Source organism: Coturnix japonica, chromosome 1 (genome assembly GCF_001577835.2).
Source record: "Coturnix japonica isolate 7356 chromosome 1, Coturnix japonica 2.1, whole genome shotgun sequence".
Taxonomy (NCBI): domain Eukaryota; kingdom Metazoa; phylum Chordata; class Aves; order Galliformes; family Phasianidae; genus Coturnix; species Coturnix japonica.
The window spans coordinates 34,277,821-34,297,721 of record NC_029516.1 but is presented as its reverse complement, the minus strand read 5'-3'; the positions used below and the strand labels follow the sequence as shown (position 1 = coordinate 34,297,721).

The window sequence follows — 19,901 nt, the reverse complement described above, 5'->3', positions numbered from 1 at the left end:
CTTGTATCCCTAGAAGCAACTCACAGCTTCGTGTGAGGATTAGACAACCATAATCTTAATTGAACACCATTAATAAATGGTCATTTATTAGCGTTATCTTGTTAGGCAGAATATGACACAAAGCAAATGTGCTGCAGGGAGAACATAAATGGTACCATTCTTTACATGTGTTCTTAATTTATTTCTTACAAGAAATGAGAACTTAGGTTCCTTTTAAACTTTAGGTTTCCTTTATTCAGCCCCTTCCCCTTTTTTTGAAGGAAGTATAGAGGTTATTTCCTAAAAGTGGAAATTATGATGAAATTGAGTACACTAGAAAAGCAGATGTTACTAAGTTGATGCATCTCAGGTTCGAGAAACAAATGTAATAGTAAGTAGGTGGTCGGGCCACACCAATTTCATGACTGTGTTTGAGTGCTTTACCAGACTTTAGAGTTCTGATTGCTTGCACATATGGTAAAGACGATTATGCTGGAACACTGCAGCTCACTTTGCTTAGGTTAGTGGCCTTTTATTTGAAACTGGTGTGAGAACACAGCTGTTTTCTTTGTTATGCGTCTAAATAAGAATTTAGAACATATGTTAAAGAGTCAGTGTGTGTGTGTGCATAGAGAATCATCTAGGACCTCTGCCCTTTAGGGTTGGGGACAATCTTGGTATGACTTTCAGTTACCTGGTCTGTTCTTGGAGTTTAGTTCTTGAAGAGGAAACACAGAATCACAGAATTGTAGGGGTTGGAAGGGACCTCTAGAGATCATCGAGTCCAACCCCCCTGCCAAAGCAGGCTCCCTACACCACGTCACACAGGTAGGCGTCCAGGCGGGTCTTAAATATCTCCAGAGAAGGAGACTCCACCACCTCCCAGGGCAGCCTGTTCCAGTGCTCAATACTCTGTCATTCATAAATGGCAGTTTAATTACTTATCATGTGAGAAAGTACTGCTCAACAGATGCTTCACTGAGAAAACAAGTAAACTGCACACCCATCACAGAAGCTGTAGTAAGCCGATACGTTTAGGGATACCAGCCCCATGATAAGCTCTTAGACACAGTACTTGATAGGTAGTGGTTGATGGCATGACAGGGAGACCTGAGTTCAGTGTCAGGTGGGTTAGATCTCTCAAGGGCTTGGGCTGTTCCCAGAGACACTGCAATAGTTTGGTTCTCGGTGTGATCCCACAAGTGAGTACTTCAACAGAGTAATTTGCAGAGCCTGAAGCCAGTAAGGAGGAGCTGAACTGGATCCAGGGGAGGTACAAGGAGAGAGTGTCCTCTGTTATATTACGGTCTGGATGAGACCTTTTCAATGCAGAGGGTCCCTGCAGCAAATTTCTGTTTGCTAAAATTTAGATCTTGTTCCATACACGTTAAAATACACGTGTGTGCTTCTGTGGAAGCGTGCATTTTGAATTTAAGTTCCCCAGCTGAGATCTCTACATAGATTTGGCATCAAAGCCCAAACCACAGTAGGACTTACTTGATTTCAGGGAGTCTTATCCTTTTGTCATGAGATGAAGGGGTTCTGTTTAATCTTCTTGGGTTGTTCTGGTTGCTGAGCTTCAAGGACTGTTGGTTAGGCATATATTTTCTTAAATGAGAAAATCTAGCAATGCTCTTCGTTCATAGCCAGAAGACAAACCAAGGCAAAGAAGTACCTCATGGCTGTTTTTATATCTGTATTTTGCAATTATCGTGCAGAAGTCATGGGCGTATGCCATAAAAACAACGTGAACAACTTGAGGGGTTTAATCATCAGGAGTTAAATATCTGGATTTTGAGTGTCCTTAACAAAAAAAAGAGATGCATTTCTTGCTTTGCTTTGTCTCCTTGACTTTCTGGATTTTTTTGTTTGGAAGTTGCCACGCAGTAAAATTTGCTGGTTGTTTTTTTTTCCCCATGAACCCCAGTGATTTACAGGTTTTTTAATGAAGCTTTCTCTGTGGAATTCCCTTTGAGCCGCTAAGGTATGAAGTTCAGTAACAGCACTATGAATGTTTTGAACTTTAAGGTCTCTGTGTTGGTTCTGTTTACTCTCCTGGAAACCAAGTATAGATTAAACTTAGCAGGGGAGCATTCCTGCTGAGCTCGTTTTGCTCCCCAGACACAGCATAGTATGTACTTTCCTTTCCTCCACTTTGCCTTGCATCAGTAGGATCTTTCTGCACATGGGGCAGATGCTGGCCTAAGAGCCCTTCTCTGCAAGAGGTATCATCCTTGTGGGATTTCCAGATGGAACTTTGCAGTACAGGAAGCGTGAGGCTTGAGTGGTGCTCAAAAGAGTGTAGCAAAAAGGCAAATGGAAGTGAAAGTGGCTGCCCTTTTCAGCAGGTAAACCCGTGATCTTGTATCTGCTGTGAGGATTTGGGTTTTTTTTTTAAACAGAATTATCTCTTTTTAGGTAGGCCAATGTGGCTGCTGTGACACTGCTCACTGGATGGCAGAGAAGAGGCCCTGGCACAAAACAAAAAGATAAGTGAAGGACAAGAAGGAGAACTAGGAATTCTGCCCCTGACCACATTTACATCTTGAAAAATGATCTCTTTAGGACGTGCTGTGATGCTGACATGATTCAAGTGCTAGCAGCTAACTGCATGGAAGAATAATGTTAGAAACACTGGGCTGCAGTTGCAGTATTTCCAGGTGAGATTGAGTCCAGCAGCAGCATTAGAGCAGGAGTTCTGTGGCAGCGCTGACGGAAGTGAGCAAAGACAGCACCACAGAAAGCAAGCAGCCAGGGGACTCCCTGGCTTCCTGCATAAAAGCACCCAGCAGAGTGGTGGGATATATCGAAGCAGGCTGAACCCTGCCTGCTCTGGGGCACAGCCTCATGGAGACTGGAGTTTGGCAGCCACTGAGCCCAGGGCATGACTTTGGGTGCAGCACGATTTTATTTGGAGCTCTGTACTCTGTTTCCCAGCGTCATATTTCTCAGCATTGTGCAGGCTGGAACTGAATGTATTTGTTCTGGGTTTGTGCACCAATGGACCTTCAGATCAGGTTGCAGATACATGATCACCATGCATGGGAGGCAGGAAATAGTGGTTTACTGTTTGAAGCAGAAGTCAAAAACCTCATGCTCAGAGAAAGGGAAAGAAAAAGGGAGCTTAAGGTGGTGCAGGGTTATGTTTAAACATGGGTGAAGTTCTGTGTCTTGGCAGAGATTGTGTGTGTTTGAAAACAGATTCTAAGCAGAGAAATGCCAGTGGTTCCTGTGCTCTGCGATACAGAGAAATGCACTACCTGCTGTGGGATGCACATGCCAGAACTCACCTGTGCCCAAAAATTTCTTGGGGGAAAAAAAGCTATAAATGACAAAAGAAAATCTCTCCAGGCTACCCAAACCCACACTGCTGCATCTCACTGGAGGAGTACATGTGGAGAGAGAAGTCTGCTCTGCTGGGCTGCAGACACCCCCCCATTCCCCTCCCTGGGAAGTGTGGTGAGCTGTTCCATGCTGTACCGATCTCTGCCACAGTGCTCCACTTTGGAAAAATAAGCAGGTAATTTAAAACCAGCTGATTGATTCTGAACAATGAGAAGACACCTCAGCAGCTTTCCCAGCTCCTCCATGCAATGGAGATGGTATTTCTGTATTTCATGATCTCCATTCATCTCAGTACTGCCAGTAGCTTAAGCACAGGGAGGGGATGAACCAACCTCAGTGCTGGCTTAGCCTCCTGTGCACTACTTGGTGGCAGGTTCTATGGACCAGTATTTGGGTAGGATCCAAGCAGCTACGATTGTCAGAATTAGTAGTAACGGCCTTAAAACAACCACGGAGATGCAGAACTCATCACAGGCAGGTCTGTCCCAGGCTGGGTGCCACCTGGAGTCACCTGGAGGCAAAACAGATCAATTATTGCAAGCATAACTGCACCGGGGGCAACAAACTGAAGCATTAATATATGTGGTACTTACTAATGACTTTGTCACGCTCAGTGTTTCCTGGAGAGGCAAAAGAAGTGAATGTAAGCAACAGGCTTTGACTTTACAAATAATGCGAGTTTTAAAAAAGGAGAACTAGCTCACAAAGGGCTGACAAGAAATACAGCTGTGTTTCTTTCCAGGAAGAACCAAGGACCTGTAGGCTTCCAGAGAGTGATTCTGGGGGTTTTGCTGCAGAGAGCTCAACTGCATCTTGCTGAGTGCCTCTGCCACTGGCTGGCATGGAGAGGACTTATCCCTCAGGTACAATTGACTCCATCACTATTTTTTTTTGCCCAGCTCTCATGTTTAAGATCCACTTGTCTAGCTGAAATCCAACAACCCCATCAGTCAGGGATCCCCTCTCATTCCTAGATGCTGGTATTTAAAACCTTTACTATCCTTGGGCATCACTGCTCTCTTGGTTTCTCGCTTCATTTTTTTCAGACAGTATTTGGGAATAGGAGATGCTGTGCTTCCTGCCAGTGTCATCTTGTGTGCTCCCTCTATTTCTACATGTGCTTGTGGGGGAGGGTGGGTTGTCTACTTACGACACAGGTTGTCAGTGCACTGCTCGCCATTGCATTTGCTGCACGCTGCTCCCATCTCGTATGGGTGCCGTCTGTAATTCCCACTGTGAAGGAAAGTAACATCACTTTGAAGCTGCCCTTATGAGGGGATGGCAATCCCTGCTGCTTATTTGCTTCTGCTTGGGATTTTCTCCACTTGTATTGACAGTGAACTGTATCCTGGTCAGCCCTGCCTGACTGCCCTGCTCCCACCTAACCCAAGAGGTGCCCAGGCTGCCCCCTGAAGATTGTTGCAGGCACTAAACACCCACAGTAAGGGCTTTGTGCTCCATGCTCCCTGTGACCTCAAGAGCAGAGCTGCTCAGGGCCTCAACCAGGACCAAGAACGCATCCTGCCCTCATAAGCTGGAACCAAGGTTCAGCAAGCACCTCCAGAGCCTCTGGGTCTCTCTGTACATCATCACATGCCCAAACTCTCATGCTTAAGCTCAGCCTATAGCTACAAGCACTGCACACTTCACTATTTATTCAAACCATTGACCAAAGAGACTTAATTCTGCAGACAAATGTCTAAATATTTTCATACCTCCAGTCTGTGCCTTGGCAACCATCTGGGGCCACCATGGCACTGAGGAACAAGGGAATAGTTTTCAAATGCTCACTCAGGTATTCTTATTTCAGTGTATTATACTTTACCCTTTCTACCAGCACCACTGCTTTTTGGCTACAATATAAATCTCCCATTTACTCAAACTAGGGTAGATGCTTGGGTAGATGTATGTACATTTTTCTGTTTTGATGACTATTTCTATCCATAAACACAAGAAAAAAAATGGCCTGATCCTATCAAATTAAACTGTGGGAGGGAAGAAGGGGCAGGATCCAAATCCTTTAAAATATTTGTAATGGAATCCTTACGCTGGCCCATAGTTGCAGACGAAATGTGCTGCGTTCCTTCCTGAGAAGTATGACACTGTAGGACAGAAGTGAACAGCACAGCCAACCTTGTAGCTCTGAGCCCAAACGACCTGGAAAGACAGACACAAACATTGGTGGCTGAATAATTGGTTTAACAGCTACAGTTGATGAAATTTGTCTCCTTTCCTTTGTGGTAACTATCATGGCTGTGCTTTTTCTACTGGAGGATATCAAATCTGTGAGGACAAGGCTGTTTGCTGTCTTGGAGCTTCTACAAAGGCTTACTGCACAGGCAAATGACCAAAAGACAGAGGGCTACAAGAGCAAAAGGGAGAAGTAGCACATCCAGGTTGCAATCCTGCCTTCTATAATCATAAGCATGACTGACATAGCAGAGACAAGGGCATCACATCTTCTTATGACTCTTTGTGTAGCGTAAATTATCCAATTCAACTCAGTACTGCATACCCTATTTCCCCTTCCAAAGGAAAGCCTGCCCCTTGTTTGCCAGGTCCATGAAAAGGATATGTTCCTCAAGTTCCTGAGGGTGTTCTATGTCAGAATTGCAAGTCTAGTTCATGAAACCATAGAATCACAGGCCCATTAAGGTTGGAAAGGACCTCTAAGGTCATCTAGTCCAACCATCCACTAGTCTGAGTCCCATTCTCCATAAGACTTGTGCTCCAGATCCCTCACCAACTTTGTTGCCCTTCTCTGGACACCAGGTTCCACTTCCTTGAGACGTTCCTTCTAGTGAGAGGCCCAAAACACAGTACTCGGGGTGCAGCCTCAGCAGTGCTGAGTACAACTAAACTTGACAGAGCTGGAGAGGTGCAGTGCCTTACCTGTGTGTAATGGCCACATACTTTTCTACAGCTATTGTCGTTATATTCATAGTCTGTGACCTCGTTGTACCAAGAAGTGATGGCGTTTTGCACAGAAAACATAGAAAGTGAGCCAGTCCAGAGATTTTCTCCAACAGGGGTAAATCTGGGGTGAGCCTGCCCTGGCTCTTGAAGGTATATGTTATGTCTGAACTCGCATCTCTTTGCCCAACCTCTCGCAGTCTTTGCCAAGTCTGGGTCCCAACTCTGAAAAATAAAGACAAGTAAAAATGACTTGGTTACCTATCTTAGCAATGTCATAGTGCTGAACAGATTTTGGAGTAGTTGGGTGTATATTCTGCAAGTTCATTTGTTTTTTGCTTCTGCTGAGACTTAGAGTGCTTTATGGTAGACTGACTTGTAGAAAGCCCGGAAGGGAAGAGTTGTGCTTTCTGTCCCAGTCTGGCTGAAGTCTCATGCAGCTTCACAGATTAGGGCTGCTGCTTGCCGGTCAAGTCACAAACATGTTGGGATTTTTAAACAGTCAACCCAAATAATTTTGTGGTTTCAAATGTTAGCACTGAATTCATATTAGTGGAATCACTTGTGATTCAGTCCAACAGAGGGCTGTTATTTAAGCCATTGTGTTATATGGATGTCTTTTGTTTGCACTGGAGGTATTGTCAGATTCCTGTGGGTTTTCTTGTGTACACAATCTGATTGAGCAAACAGTGTTGTACCTGCTAGAAAATGCAGGTCCAGGAGCTCTGCTTAAGCATTGCATCATGAAAATTAAGGTGTTCAGTACCACTGGAGAATTTTGGATTGGTCTTTTGTATAAAGAAATAAGACTTCCTTATTTATCCTTCTGTGTATGGATTAAAATCGCTTGGTTGCCTCTACAAACAATGGGGTCACCAGAGAAACTGTTCTGATCCGATCGTTACTCATGACTGAGGAAGAAGATTTGGATGTTGCTGAATTTCATGCCCATATTTTAGATGATATAGCTTTTTTGTACTGAAGATGTCTAAAACAGTTATTATTATTGTTTTTAATTTTATGCTATGAATAAGTAAGGAGAAATTGCAAGGTGATATCAAAATACATCTACAAAGATTAGAAAATATTTTGTAACCACTGTCTAACAGTTCTCCCTGTGCCAAGCATTTGGGAGAAGTGCTGTCCTACAAAACTAAAACATAAATAATAAGCCTAAGAACTCAGTAGATGGAATAATAAAGGTAAATTTGGAAGCAAAGGGCCTTAATGCAACTGAAGATCTGACATTTGCTTAGATACGATGAACAAAATCTGTCTTTGTTCAGGCATTATCTCCCAGTCCCAGCATTGCTGCAAACTGAGACAGAGGCTGCAGTTTACATCTTGGTAATACTGTGAGGTCACAAGCAGAAGACCATGACAAAAGCTTTGTGACAGTGATTGACAGGTTAGTCCTCCACTGTCCCATTTTTCAGACTCTGCTTGAGAGTTCACAACCCTCTTTTCTTCTTCATCCTGCACTAGTATTAATAATAACAGCTGTATTACAAATGTAGCTGGTTACGCTTTGTCACTTGTGCTTAAAGGAGTTTCTGTCTTGTATTTTCTTTTAAAAATACTTTTTTTCCCCCCAAAATATGGCAATGCCCTGAGTTCATACCCTTCATTTTTACGCACCCAGATGGACAGTTATCGGCAGGAAACATAAGTGTCATGAGAAATAAAACAGTTTTCTTGTTTTCCTCATTTTTGCAGTGCTAAGGTCAACCAGAACAATGAACATATATGCTCTTTTCAATTCCAACACTTCTACTTTTCTCATTGACTTTATATTGTGTTTTACTGCTTTCTGCACAACAAATTCTTCCTGGGAGAGGTCACACCCAACACTAGTTTCTTTGCAGCGCATTAAAAGAAAGCTGCCATTATTTTAGTTCTTCTCTTCTTTGTGGAGACCTTTGTTTGCTTTTTTTCCCCCTTTCTTTTCCTGGTTCCAGATCTTCAACTTTTCAAAAAGAAAAATCAAGCACAAAATCAGTGAAATTTTCAGAGGCTGGATGCTGCTCATAGCAAGATTTTCTTAGTGCAGAGCTAGCGAAGCTCTTTAGAAAAAGTCTGAGAAAAAGTCTGGAGCAACATGCAGTGGAGGTTTGGGATCCTAATGCCCCACTAAAACTACTTCCCAGGGCTGGGGTACTTCTGAATCACAACAGATTGCATGATGGGTGCAGCCACAGATAGGCACACAGCAAAGGATCAGTGCTATCACTGCAGCAGCACTTGGTGCGTTTGTTTTGACTTCCTTTGCAGCCCAGCACCTAGGAGCTGCAGCTAACAGCTCTCTGTTTGCTCAGGTTGCTGAGAGAGCCTTGCAAAGAAAGCTAAAAGAAAGCTCTCTAAAGCCATTTGGCAATGTTTTCTGCACTTGCTAACTCGAGTATGAAAGGTTGTGCTGAGGTCTGCACATAAATCACACCCCAGGCTGCTAAACTACGATGCCTTGTAATGAGTAGCCTTTTCACAGCACTTTTCACAGTGCCAGGCTTAGGGTTGAAATTCTGAGTTTCGAATGAAACAACTAAGACAAGCAAAGCTACACACACATCTGATTGTATAACACCATCCAACAATCAGAGCCTTATCTTCTGCTTTAAAGAGGAACCACATCTATGACCCCAGGAGTTGGTTTCTTTGGCTGTTTTTTTTTTTTCCACTTGATTAGAAATATCATCTTTAACAACTGTAAACACTACACTTGCACGTAAGCTGTGAAGATCCCCTTACCATGTACAGCATGTTGCTGGCTGGGGGCTTCACTCCAGACCGTAATCTGTTGTGCGTTCTCACACATTCCTCAATAAACTCTGCATCTCCAATATCAGGCAACGTCTCCGGTTGATAGGAGCCAGAAAGAAGGCAGAAATGCAATAAAGCCAGCACACAAGGGAAAAATCTGCATATCATGTTATTTAGCCTCCGATCTTCCAGCTTGTAGAGCAGATCACTTCAGCTGTGTAAGGTGGCTTTAGCTCCCCTTGCAGCTTGTAGGCTTGTGGTACTTGGAAGGTTTGTGGGCTGGACTTGCCTTCGCCGTGGTAAATGACTGCAGCACATGACACAGGAAATGAATCATATTACAAGAGCGTTGCTATGAGAATAAGGAAATTAAGCTACAATTTCACATCAAAGCCACAGAATCTTTTTTCTTTCTGTTTTCTTTCACTGCAGTGGGTAAACTCTTTGTCTCCTAGTCCTAGCGCTTCTTTGTTTTGTAACCTGCCATCCATAGCAATCACAATGGGTTACAAGAAAGTGTTGGATAATGTTTGTGCTTTTCAAAAAAACAGCACTGCTGTTAAAGCTGCTACCCTGAGACAAAAAGCAATGAGACAATTGATTTGAACTAAATCTTTTACTATAGTATGAGCAATCACTTTGGCTGTACTTATTGGCTGAGAAGTGTGGCTTAAATGTACAGTGCATATTGATGGGTTTCTTCTGTGATCAGTCAACTGTGGTGTTTGTTGCTCCCAATCTTTCCTCCCAAGCCTTAGCAATTCATGAGTCACTCCCTGTGACCCATGCTTGCAGCAGAGCTGTTTGCCATGGAGGTTGGTGTGGAACGATAATCCCCCCCGCCAAGCTCAGGATCCTTTCTGAGACCCAACTTGGACATCTTCATGGGAATGAAGTTGGATTTCTTCCCACTACATGTTTCATCTTAGGAATTTGCAACTTTAGAATACTTAGTCACAGTTACCACTTCTGTGCATGCAATGCCATAAACGCTGGGCTTGGTTATAGCAGGTTATGCTGTGGGCCTACAGAAGAAGCCTGTTCCTTGTCTAGTCTGGATTTCATTACTGAGCAAAGTGTTACACAATGTCACATATCCTTTGGCCAATTCAGGTCAGCTATCCTGTCTGCTAAATGCAAACAATAATAAATGCATGCATTTATATTCTCTAACTCTTTATTTAAAGCCTTTAACTTAAATCTTTACTTATCTCATGGTATGAAAGATGGCAGCAGACAAGAACTGACAGTGGTGAAGTTAAATATGTATTTTTTTATATGGTGACATTTTGACAAAAGCCTGAATGTTTGGGTCTCATTTTTCTTTGTGTGATGCCACATTCCTTATGAGCTACATCATGGCTCAGAATTTGAGATACTGCATTCACAAAACATTAGGTCTATGATAAAGGAGAAGAAACACTAATAGCAGTTATGCATTCTAATTTCAGCCAGTATTTCTTAACATGAAGCATGGCTTTCAGACAGGGTTTGTTTTGTTTTAATAACAGAGTTATGTAGGAACAATAGGTGGTAGAGGCCAAAAGTGTATAAAAACAAACTGAAGCCATCAGTGATTCAGTCTTTCTGGATGAGGCTGAGATCTTAATTTCTGAACCAGAACCCGATCATTCTCCCACACCTGGCTTTCCTCCCCACAACTCCCTTCCTCTGTCTGCCAGCTCAGGGCAGATGTTACCTATTCTGCAAGTCAGGTTTTGTCACCTTCATACATCCTAATATTAGGTTTCCTCCACTTGCACTCAATTTTAAGCCTTGCTCTATCAATCTTCCCCTGTATCTTTTGAACTACAGAAGATAAAGATTAGCTCTGAGAAGAATGGAATGGTACAACTGACAACAGAGTAACTTAAGTGGAGACTAAGACATATAGGCTTAGTAAAGGACAAACTTCATTCTTTCTCTTCTTGAAAAGTAATACGTAGTTAAATCTCCACTATTGAGAAAAAAAGGATGTTTGGAATAATCAAAATTTAATGAAAATGAGTTATTGCTTCTTTTGGATCCAGAGTTAAGTTCAGCTTAAGAGGTAAAGGAGCACATGGACGATGCTCTCAGACATAGCGCTTGATCATAGAATCATGGAATCACAAGGTTGGAAAGAACCTACAAGATCATCTAGTCCAACCATCCTCCCATTACCATTGCTACCACAAGCCACTAAACCATATCTTGTAGCTCCTCATCCAGACACCTCTTGAACACTGCCAGGGATGGCAACTCCACCACCTCCCTGGGCAGCCATTCCAGTGCCTGACCACTCTGAGAGAAGATTTTCCTTATGTCTAATCTAAACCTCCTCTGGTACAACTTGCAGCCATTTCCTCGGGTCCTGTTTGTTTCCTGGCAGAAGAGGCCAAACCCCTCCTCATCACAACCTCCCTTCAGGAAGTTGTAGAGTGCAATGTGGTCTCCCCTGAGCCTCCTCTTCTCCAGACTAAACAATCCCAGCTCCCTGAGCCACTCATCATAAGACTTGTGCTCCAGACCCCTCACCAGTTAAGTTGTCCTTCTCTGGACATGTTCCAGGGCCTTGATGTCTTTCCTGTAGTGAGGGGCCCAGAACTGAACACAATACTCGAGGTGCGGCCTCACCAGTGCTGAGTACAGGGGGATGATTACCTCCCTGCTCCTGCTGGCCACACTATTTCTAATGGAGGCTAGGATGGCATTGGCCCTCTTGGTCACCTGGGCACACTGTCAGCTCATGTTCAGCTGAGCATCAACCAACACCCCCAGATCCCTTTCCTCTTTCACATTAATCCAGCCACTCTGCCCAAGCCTATACTGCTGCATGGGGTTGTTGTGGCTAAAGTGCAGGAACTGGCACTTAACCTTGTTGAACCTCATCCCATTCACCTCAGCCCAGTGATCCAGCTTATCCAGATCCCTCTGAAGGGACTTCCTTCCCTCAGACAGATCGAAAACACTTCCCAACTTGGTGTCATCTGTAAACTTATCATTGATGATCTACATGAGGGGATTGAGTATACACTCAATCCCCTCATGTAGATCATCAATGAAGATATTAAACAAGATGGACCCCAGTACCAACCCCTGGGGTACACCACTTGTAACAGGTCGACAGCTGGACTTAACTCCATTAACCACTATTTTTTGGAAACAGGTCTCTAGTCAGTTCCTTACTCAAAGAAGGATATACCTGTCCAGGCTATAGGCAGCCAGTTTCCCCAGAGTACTGTGAGAGACTGTGTCAAAGGCTTTGCTGAAGTCTACCTAGATTACATAAACAGCCATTCTCACGTCTACTAATCTGGTCACCCAGTTGCAGAAGGAGATAAGGTTGGTCAAACATGACCAATCATGAACCCCTGCTGGCTGGGCCTGATCCCCTGGATGCCATGCATGTGCTGTGTTATCTCACTCAAGGTGATTTGCTCCGTAACTTTCCCTGGTACCATAGTCAGGCTGACAGGTCTGTAGTTCTCCTTACAGCCCTTCTTGTAGATGAACACTGTAGATCACACTGGCAAGCCTCCCATCTTCTGGGACCTCTCCAGATAGCAAGGAACACTTGGTCCTCACCACTTGACCCACCTCCCACAGCTGCAGCACCGTATGGGCAGTGTGGGCTGTGCTCACTCACTGAACCTCCCCATTCTCAGTGGGCAGCAACAGTGGTTACTCACCTGGTGTGCACTGTGCTCCCCGAGGCTATTTAAAGCTTATCACCAGGTGCCAAGGTCAAGGGCAGGTGATGACACGTTCATAGGGTGTTTAAACTGTGCTGCTAATGTGCCAGCTCCACCCCTGCTCACTCAGCAGCCCGCCCACAAGCTGCCAGCCCCCCAGCACAAGTGCAGCACTGTTGCTGGCTTCAAAAAACCCTTAAAAAGACATTTTTGTTGCCCTTTTTGCACTTGAGATCCCCTGATTTTTAGGTGGTCCAGTATGGAGCTGGAAGTTGGACTCAATAATCACTGGGGTCCATTCCAACTTGGAACACTCTTTGATTCTATGATTCAGATGTATCCTTGTGATGCTCCAGGTTTCCAGAAGGCTTATTAGCATATACAGCAGTACACTGCCTACATGGTCCTTCCAGCAAACTACCCCCGAGTCTCTTACAGATGCTGAAGCCATGCTAATAAATTACAGCAACTCCATGCACAGCCATTGAAATCTTGCCCTGAATGCAGAAGCATTTTGTACTGGATAAACATCACAAAGGTATAGCAAGGATGACTGTTTTTTATCAAACATGCAGTTCTCTAATGGAATTGTAGAATCACTATCAGTATCTTAACAATCATTACACATATATAAACATGTGTGGAAACCACCGCTGTGCTAAAAGAACACCTACAGGACACAGTACCAAAAATAATGGCCTTAAAATCAAGACAGCAACACAGTAGTGGTCACAGTAAGAATGCAGCTGCCCAGCTGGGGGTGTGTGGGCTGGAGGTCGAGGGGCTGGAGGTCGAGGGGCTGGAGGTCGAGGGACTGGAGGCTGTGGGGGACGGGACTGTGGTGGCTGGGGCTGAGTGTCCCAGTCTGGATACCAGTTGGCATAACCTAAAAAAGAATAAAGAAATGGCTGTTAGAGACTGCCCACCTTAGCCATACTCATAACAAAACAATGAAAAGCGATTGAATACATACTTATCAGTTTCTCACGTTCTGCATTTACTGTGGAGAGATCAGAGAAAAAGACATCAGTGCAACAGTCTTTGGCCTGTAGGAGAATATAGCAAAACTGGTTGTAGGATCTAGTCTAGTCCTGTGGTGGGCTACAGACCCACTTTGTAGTTAGTGCACGCTGACCCACTGCTGTATTTTTACTGATAACTATGACACCACTATTTCTATGCAACCTCCTTAATGAATCACTTCTATCTTACCACAGAGATTGTCTACACACTGGTCGTTTCTGCATTCACTGCATGGCTGTCCTGCTTTATAAGGTTTTGTTGGGTAATTCCCCCTGTGGAAGAGAAGAACAGTATTTTGTTTTCCCAGCCTTTGGAAGAGTAATTTAAACACACACTTCCATTGTACTGCTAGAATAATATATCTTGGGAAGCTATTATTGGGCAAAAATGCCCTTATCCCCCCCGAAAAAAAAGGATCTTTATCACCTGGAGAAGAGGAGGCTCAAGGGAGACCTCATTGCTCTCTATAACTTCCTGAAGGGAGGTTGTGGAGAACTGGGGGTTGGCCTCTTCTCTCGTGTCATTAGTGATAGGACTAAAGGGAATGGTTTCAAGCTACGGCAGAGGAGGTTCAGGCTGGACATTAGGAAGTATTACTTCTCAGAAAGGGTGGTCAGGCACTGGAATGGACTGCCCAGGGAGGTGTCACCGACCCTGGGGGTGTTCAAGGAAAGACTAGATGTTGTGTTGAGGGACATGGTTTAGTGGGAGCTATTAGTAATAGGTGAATGGTTTGACTGGATGATATTTTAGGTCTTTTCCAACCCTGGTAATTCTATGATTCTATGATTTGAAATTCCATAAGAATCATACCCTCACTGACATGGGGAGGTTTCTTGTGCAGTGCTGAGTACTCAGTCCAAGTATACATGGATCTGCTTTTAGCTCCTCATTACCCACTTGTCTTTTTAACAAATCTATAAAATATATGTCTAGAAATCACAAAGCATGAGAAAAACTTGTGCACTGTCTTCCTTTTATACTAGAATCAGAGAATAATTTAGGTTGGAAAAGGCCCCTAAAATCACCAAGTCCAACCATCAACTAACACTACCAGGTTCAGCACCGACCCTTGTCCCTTAGTGCCGTGTCTGCACAACTCTTCAATACCTCCAGGTATGGGGACACCACCACCTCCCTGGTCAGTAATGCCTGACCACCCTTCCTACAAATAAATTCCTCCTAATATGTAATCTAAACCTCCCCTGGCACAACTGTTTTTTCACATCCTATCAACTGTCATCTGAGGAAAGAGACTGACATCCCCCCTCACTGCAACCTTCTTTCAGGTAGTTGTAGAGAACAATGAGGTCTTCTCTCAGTCTCATTTTGTCCAGAAAATGGATTTTATTCCACAGCCCTTGCTGACAGCGTGTGCCCTCTGCCAGGATCTGCTCACCTTAGAGAGGGATTTTCTGCAGCTCAGACTGCCCAGCACTTAATGCTCTAGATGGTCAGGGGAACCACTGATTGGTGGACATAGCTTCATAAATTTGTTATAATGCTCCTGCCATTGGTAACATCTGATATTGTCAGTTAAAGCACATTTAAAAACAAAACCATGAAGCCCCAAATGCCATAATTGACTTACGCTGGCCCATAGTCACAAACAAAATGCGCCACATTGTTGAATCCTTGAAGATTGTAAATTCTATGGCAGAAGTGAACTGCACAGCCAACTTTGTAACTCGTTGCCCAAACAACCTGGAGGGAAAAATGAAATATGTGATGTACCTGTTCAAGGTCTGTAAAAGCAACCGGAACCAGAATTCACAGTATTGATGAAGGAATGCGTGACTGAATGGAAGGATCTTGTAAAAGTTTAAAACAACCAACACAAGGGCAACAGTGACAACCCAAAGTGTGCCTGAGGCCAATGACTGATAGGTGGTCTAGCACCTATTGCCTGTTCCCTTGGAAACATGACATTGACAGGGAGATAATCCCTTCCAACCATAAATGAAACAGCTCAGACAGCCCCGCAGATCAGAATTTATTTCCAATATATATTTTTTAAACATAACAAACCACTGGGCACGTAAGACTCACCTGGGTGTAGTGACCACACTTGCCAGTGCAGCGACGGGTGTTGAAATCGTAGTTGCTGACTTCATTAAACCAGTCAGTCAGAGCTAAGCGCACAGAAAAGACGGTGGCGGTGCCAGTCCAGATGTTTTCTCCAATAGGTGTAAAGGTGGGGTGCACCTTCTGTGGTATTTTAAGGTAGATGTTGTGCTCAAACATGCACTTCTTTGCCCACACTTTGGCAGACTTAGCTAAAGCAGGGTCCCAGGACTGTACAAAGGAATGAAAATACAGTGTAACTTGAGCTGCAGTGACTTAGTTGGATTCAAGTATTCTTAAAGAGAAGATTGCAATAATTTTTTCCCCTTTGCATTCAGCTTCTTGTCATTTCTACTCTCAAAGCAAGAAATTTTCTTCTTTCTCCCTCTCTGGATAAGGACCTAAGAGATGTGGTTTAGTGGTTTCCTGTAGGTATGGTAAAGGGAGGACGGTTGGACTAGATGATCTTGTAGGTCCTTTCCAACCTTGTGATTCTATTCTATTCTATTCTATTCTATTCTATTCTATTCTATTCTATTCTATTCTATTCTATTCTATTCCATTCCATTCCATTCCATTCTATTCTCNTATTCTATTCTATTCTATTCTATTCTATTCTATTCTATTCTATTCTATTCTATTCTATTCTATTCTATTCTATTCTATTCTATTCCTCTCATTGTTCTGCAGAATCTGACTTATTACAATGCTTAGAGCTGGACTGCAGTGTTTAAGCTGCCAAGTCTGCATGGAGACCGGTCTGTGAGACTTGCAGAAAGATTTATATAAATCTTTATTTATTATTATTATTATATTATTAATTACCATTTATATAAAATGGTAATTAAGAGTAAGTATGGAAAAATAAGTAGGTTAAAAGCAATAAGTGAAGGGATGTGAGCCAAAAAAAAAAGGAAAGAAAAAAGAAAAAAGAATTTTAGCTTTGTGTTTATAATGATAGGTTTGGAGCTGACCATTACTACTCATAAATCAGTGCTGAGTAATACTATAAATGACAGAGTTTTAGAATTCCTTGAATTGAACAGTACCTCACTTTAAGAAGGAGACACTGGAACTGGAAGGGGTGCAGAGAATATAGGGGAGCATGATCATCTACAAATGGAAGGCTTTCACATAAAGCAACATCCTACATGGCTGGTTTTATCTTGTGTTAGGTATGCACACAAGCAGTGATCACTTGTTCTTTCCAATAAAGGTACCAGAGACTATCAAAGGAAGCTAGTAGTTAGCAAAAGCAAATCAGATGCTGGGAGATATCATCACACAGCTTGTAGGTAGACTGCATGGCTCTTTGCTGCAAGTTGTTAGGGATGATAAAAACTTGCAGAGGCTGAAAAAAGTCATGAAAGAGAAGTCCATTGTGAGCTTTCAAACAAAATGTAACTCCTTCAGTTCAACAGGTTTCTCTATATTTGTCCTTCTCTTGTTTCCAGCATTGCTGGATCTTTGGTCTGAGCAGCTAAGTTTGCTCTGGTACTTTTGCATTATCAATTAAGTATATATAGATGTAACTGAGTTCCAAGAAATTAAAATAATGAGTAGTTTGATGTTACTTCTTTGCTGTGATCTTCCTTACATAAAAGTGACTCCTTACATAGAAATGACTTCTTACATAGAAATGACTCATAGCATTTATGTGATTATGCATTTAGTTTCCTTTTCAGCTAAGCAGCACTGCCAGAGGGCTCAAAGTAATGACATGAGCTGACTGGGGTTATCTCCCCCGCCTGTCTGCCTTCTCCTTATACACTCCATTGAGCAAGCTAATACTGATACACAGCCTGTTCTGACATCCATTACGTTTATGGGGAGCTCTGGTTTCCAACCCAGATACTAGCACCCCTGCTCTCCAAGCCTGGTTGCAGCAAATCAAGATGAGGTGTCTATTTGGATGTCCAGGCAAATCTCTTTCTTCAATAGATATTCTAGATTGGAAGAAAAAAGGCAAGAGGCAAGATTTCCAATAAACACTGTGGTGCAGATTGCCTTCCAGGAGATTTTTAATACCAAACAGATTTCTTGGAAGAAAACTGGACTAATATGAGGAAGTTTACCGTCTCTCTCTGCAAAAGGTAAACGAAATGCTGAGAACTGAATGTTATATACATTTTATTCCAGTTGTCAGCTGTGGCTGGCAATTAGAGCAACAATCTGTTCCTATACAAGAAATCCCCCTCCAATTATTAAGATAGAACAGTACTGTGGAAATGAATTGCTTTCTATTTCCTACAAAGAATGATCATACAGAAATCACTGACAGAAAGGGAATGAAAAGCACAGACTTTCAAACAGATCACAAAAGTCTCCTTACCATACGAAGCATATTGCTGGCTGGAGGATTCACTTTGGATCGGAACTCATTGTGAACTCTCACACAGTCTTCTATGAACTTTGCATCTTCTATGTCAGGCAAGGGATATTGGTCATATGTATGACAGCAAACAAAGAGATTGAGCAAGAACAGCACAGCAAAGAAAACGGTGATTTTCATAATTCTTCAATGCTTTTGTTTTTGTTTTCTATTTAAGTCTTTAAGAGAAGAATTGTTCCTGTGGAGTCAATACTGCTAAGCTCTTCCTCTGTAGTCCTTTAAGTGTTGAAACACTTGAAAGTGTCCGTCAAAGCAACAGGAAGTGAAACTGCTTCCTAAGATGCAGCTCTATCTGACATCACACTGCTGGCTGCCCATGAAACAGGCATCTGCCATGCATATTGCCAAGGGGCAAAGTCAGAGATATAACTCTGTCTTTTCTTTGGGTGTGCTGCATTCAGGTTGACTGCCAAGCCATTCTGTGGCTATAGGTGCTAACCACAGAGGTGCTGCCTAATGAGTTTGTTAAAACTTCTGTCAACTATAAGAATTCTAGCAATGATAAAACACAGACCTGCTGTTCATCTGATTTTCTTACATCATTATTTTGCAGGACCTTTCTTCCATTTCAGAATTATTCTAGGAATAAACAGAATTAGCGAAACTGAACATTAAATTCTAACCTCACTAGAAGGAAAAAATTCCTAAGCAGCAGCAACAGACCTCCTGACCTTCCAGTTTGGTGTGTAGGAAAAGCATGACTTAGAAATCCCAGCCATGAACGCGTGCTGATTCTCCTTCAGCCACCTGTGCTTATCTGATAGGCTGACATTATTGGAAGAGCCTTCTGTGCTCCCGGAAAGAGAGCAGTATGGGATTAGCGCTCCTGGTGTAAAATTCCGAGCCTGATCCCTTCCTGGGGCAGTAGGATGTGTGCTGGTGGCATCTGTATTGTCTCGTCAATCCTTCCACAAACTGGTTTATCTTTTTTTCAAAACTGTGGCCCTCCGACTCCATCACATTTATATCTATCTGTGCTATTAATAGGAGGCATATAGCTATTTCTCTGCATGCACATGTATGGATGTCAAGCGTTACTAATTATCCCCACCCTCCTCTTAGCCCAGTGATGATTTGCTGACTGATTTCATGAAGGTAGGGCCAGCTGCAGAAGGCAGTGGTGTGGTGGACACCTTCTGGGGCTTTGGATCTTCTGGGAGAGAAGGAAACAGGGCCTGCAATTGTCTTTGTTGGCTATATTACATAGACACAAACTGTAAAAACAGAACACAAGTAACATATTAAAACTGCGCCATTGATTTAGCAACCCAGTGATGTAGCAGTTTTATATTTGTGTAGCTGAAAAGTTGTGTGTGGAGACTGAAAACAGTCGCTTTTGTGAAGCAGGAAATCTTGGCTTGTCCAGCATAGTCCAGGTTGTAAGATGCTTTCCTGCAGAGATGACTCTGGCTCCATCTAGTGAGTCCATCCTTAAAATAGAAGTGCAGTCTGCCCACAATCTACAAGTGATGTTTTCACAGAAAGCAAATTAACCATCAGTATTAATAAGCCTTTCTCATAAGCTGGATGAGAATAAAGCATTGTGATTTGGATATCCATGTAGGACTTGTCTGGATGATACAAACGTTCCCTGTCCTTGCATAAATCTCAAGTGAGATTTAACACATTGTGTGAGGCAGGGGCAGGAAACTGTATAGCCCAATTGTTTGGAAGATAATTCCATACTTAGATTCCCCCTTTCCCACTTCGTACCTCCTGCTTTCATTTTAAAATGGCTGGAAACAGAAGGTTTC

At 43.0% G+C, this 19,901-nt stretch overlaps 2 protein-coding genes across 3 annotated transcripts; both read right to left on the bottom strand.

The window, feature by feature from the left end:
• Positions 1–59: 59 nt before the first annotated feature.
• LOC107310827 (glioma pathogenesis-related protein 1-like) lies at positions 60–12,981 on the bottom strand. 2 transcript variants are annotated; one of them, XM_015856837.2, is made up of 8 exons: positions 12,666–12,981; positions 8,983–9,301; positions 6,217–6,462; positions 5,372–5,481; positions 4,475–4,557; positions 3,918–3,944; positions 3,657–3,835; positions 60–2,450 (listed from the first exon to the last, which is right to left on the bottom strand). In XM_015856837.2, exons 2-7 carry the CDS (start codon positions 9,160–9,162, stop codon positions 3,684–3,686), a joined length of 798 nt encoding a protein of 265 aa, XP_015712323.1. In that variant the 5' UTR covers positions 9,163–9,301; positions 12,666–12,981; the 3' UTR covers positions 60–2,450; positions 3,657–3,683. The 2 variants fall into 2 exon arrangements, with proteins under 2 accessions (XP_015712323.1, XP_015712321.1); XM_015856835.2 differs by having other exon boundaries at positions 60–3,835.
• Positions 12,982–13,207: 226 nt separating this feature from the next.
• On the bottom strand, positions 13,208–18,404 carry LOC107310823 (glioma pathogenesis-related protein 1-like). The gene is made up of 6 exons (XM_015856823.2): positions 18,088–18,404; positions 15,741–15,986; positions 15,283–15,395; positions 13,881–13,963; positions 13,642–13,668; positions 13,208–13,554 (listed from the first exon to the last, which is right to left on the bottom strand). Exons 1-6 carry the CDS (start codon positions 18,265–18,267, stop codon positions 13,289–13,291), a joined length of 915 nt encoding a protein of 304 aa, XP_015712309.1. The 5' UTR covers positions 18,268–18,404; the 3' UTR covers positions 13,208–13,288.
• Positions 18,405–19,901: the final 1,497 nt, after the last annotated feature.

Excerpts from the sequence above, each read along its gene's own strand:
- LOC107310827 (XM_015856835.2), bottom strand. The coding sequence starts at position 9,162 with ATGATATGCAGATTTTTCCCTTGTGTGCTGGCTTTATTGCATTTCTGC. Across the intron at positions 6,463-8,982 it reads CCAGCAACATGCTGTACATG|AGTTGGGACCCAGACTTGGC; the intron begins GTAAGGGGATCT and ends TTTATTTTTCAG. Across the intron at positions 5,482-6,216 it reads TATGTGGCCATTACACACAG|GTCGTTTGGGCTCAGAGCTA; the intron begins GTAAGGCACTGC and ends CTGTCTTTCCAG.
- LOC107310823 (XM_015856823.2), bottom strand. The coding sequence starts at position 18,267 with ATGAAAATCACCGTTTTCTTTGCTGTGCTGTTCTTGCTCAATCTCTTT. Across the intron at positions 15,987-18,087 it reads CCAGCAATATGCTTCGTATG|TCCTGGGACCCTGCTTTAGC; the intron begins GTAAGGAGACTT and ends TCCTTTGTACAG. Across the intron at positions 13,964-15,282 it reads GTTTGTGACTATGGGCCAGC|GGGGAATTACCCAACAAAAC; the intron begins GTAAGTCAATTA and ends TCTCTTCCACAG.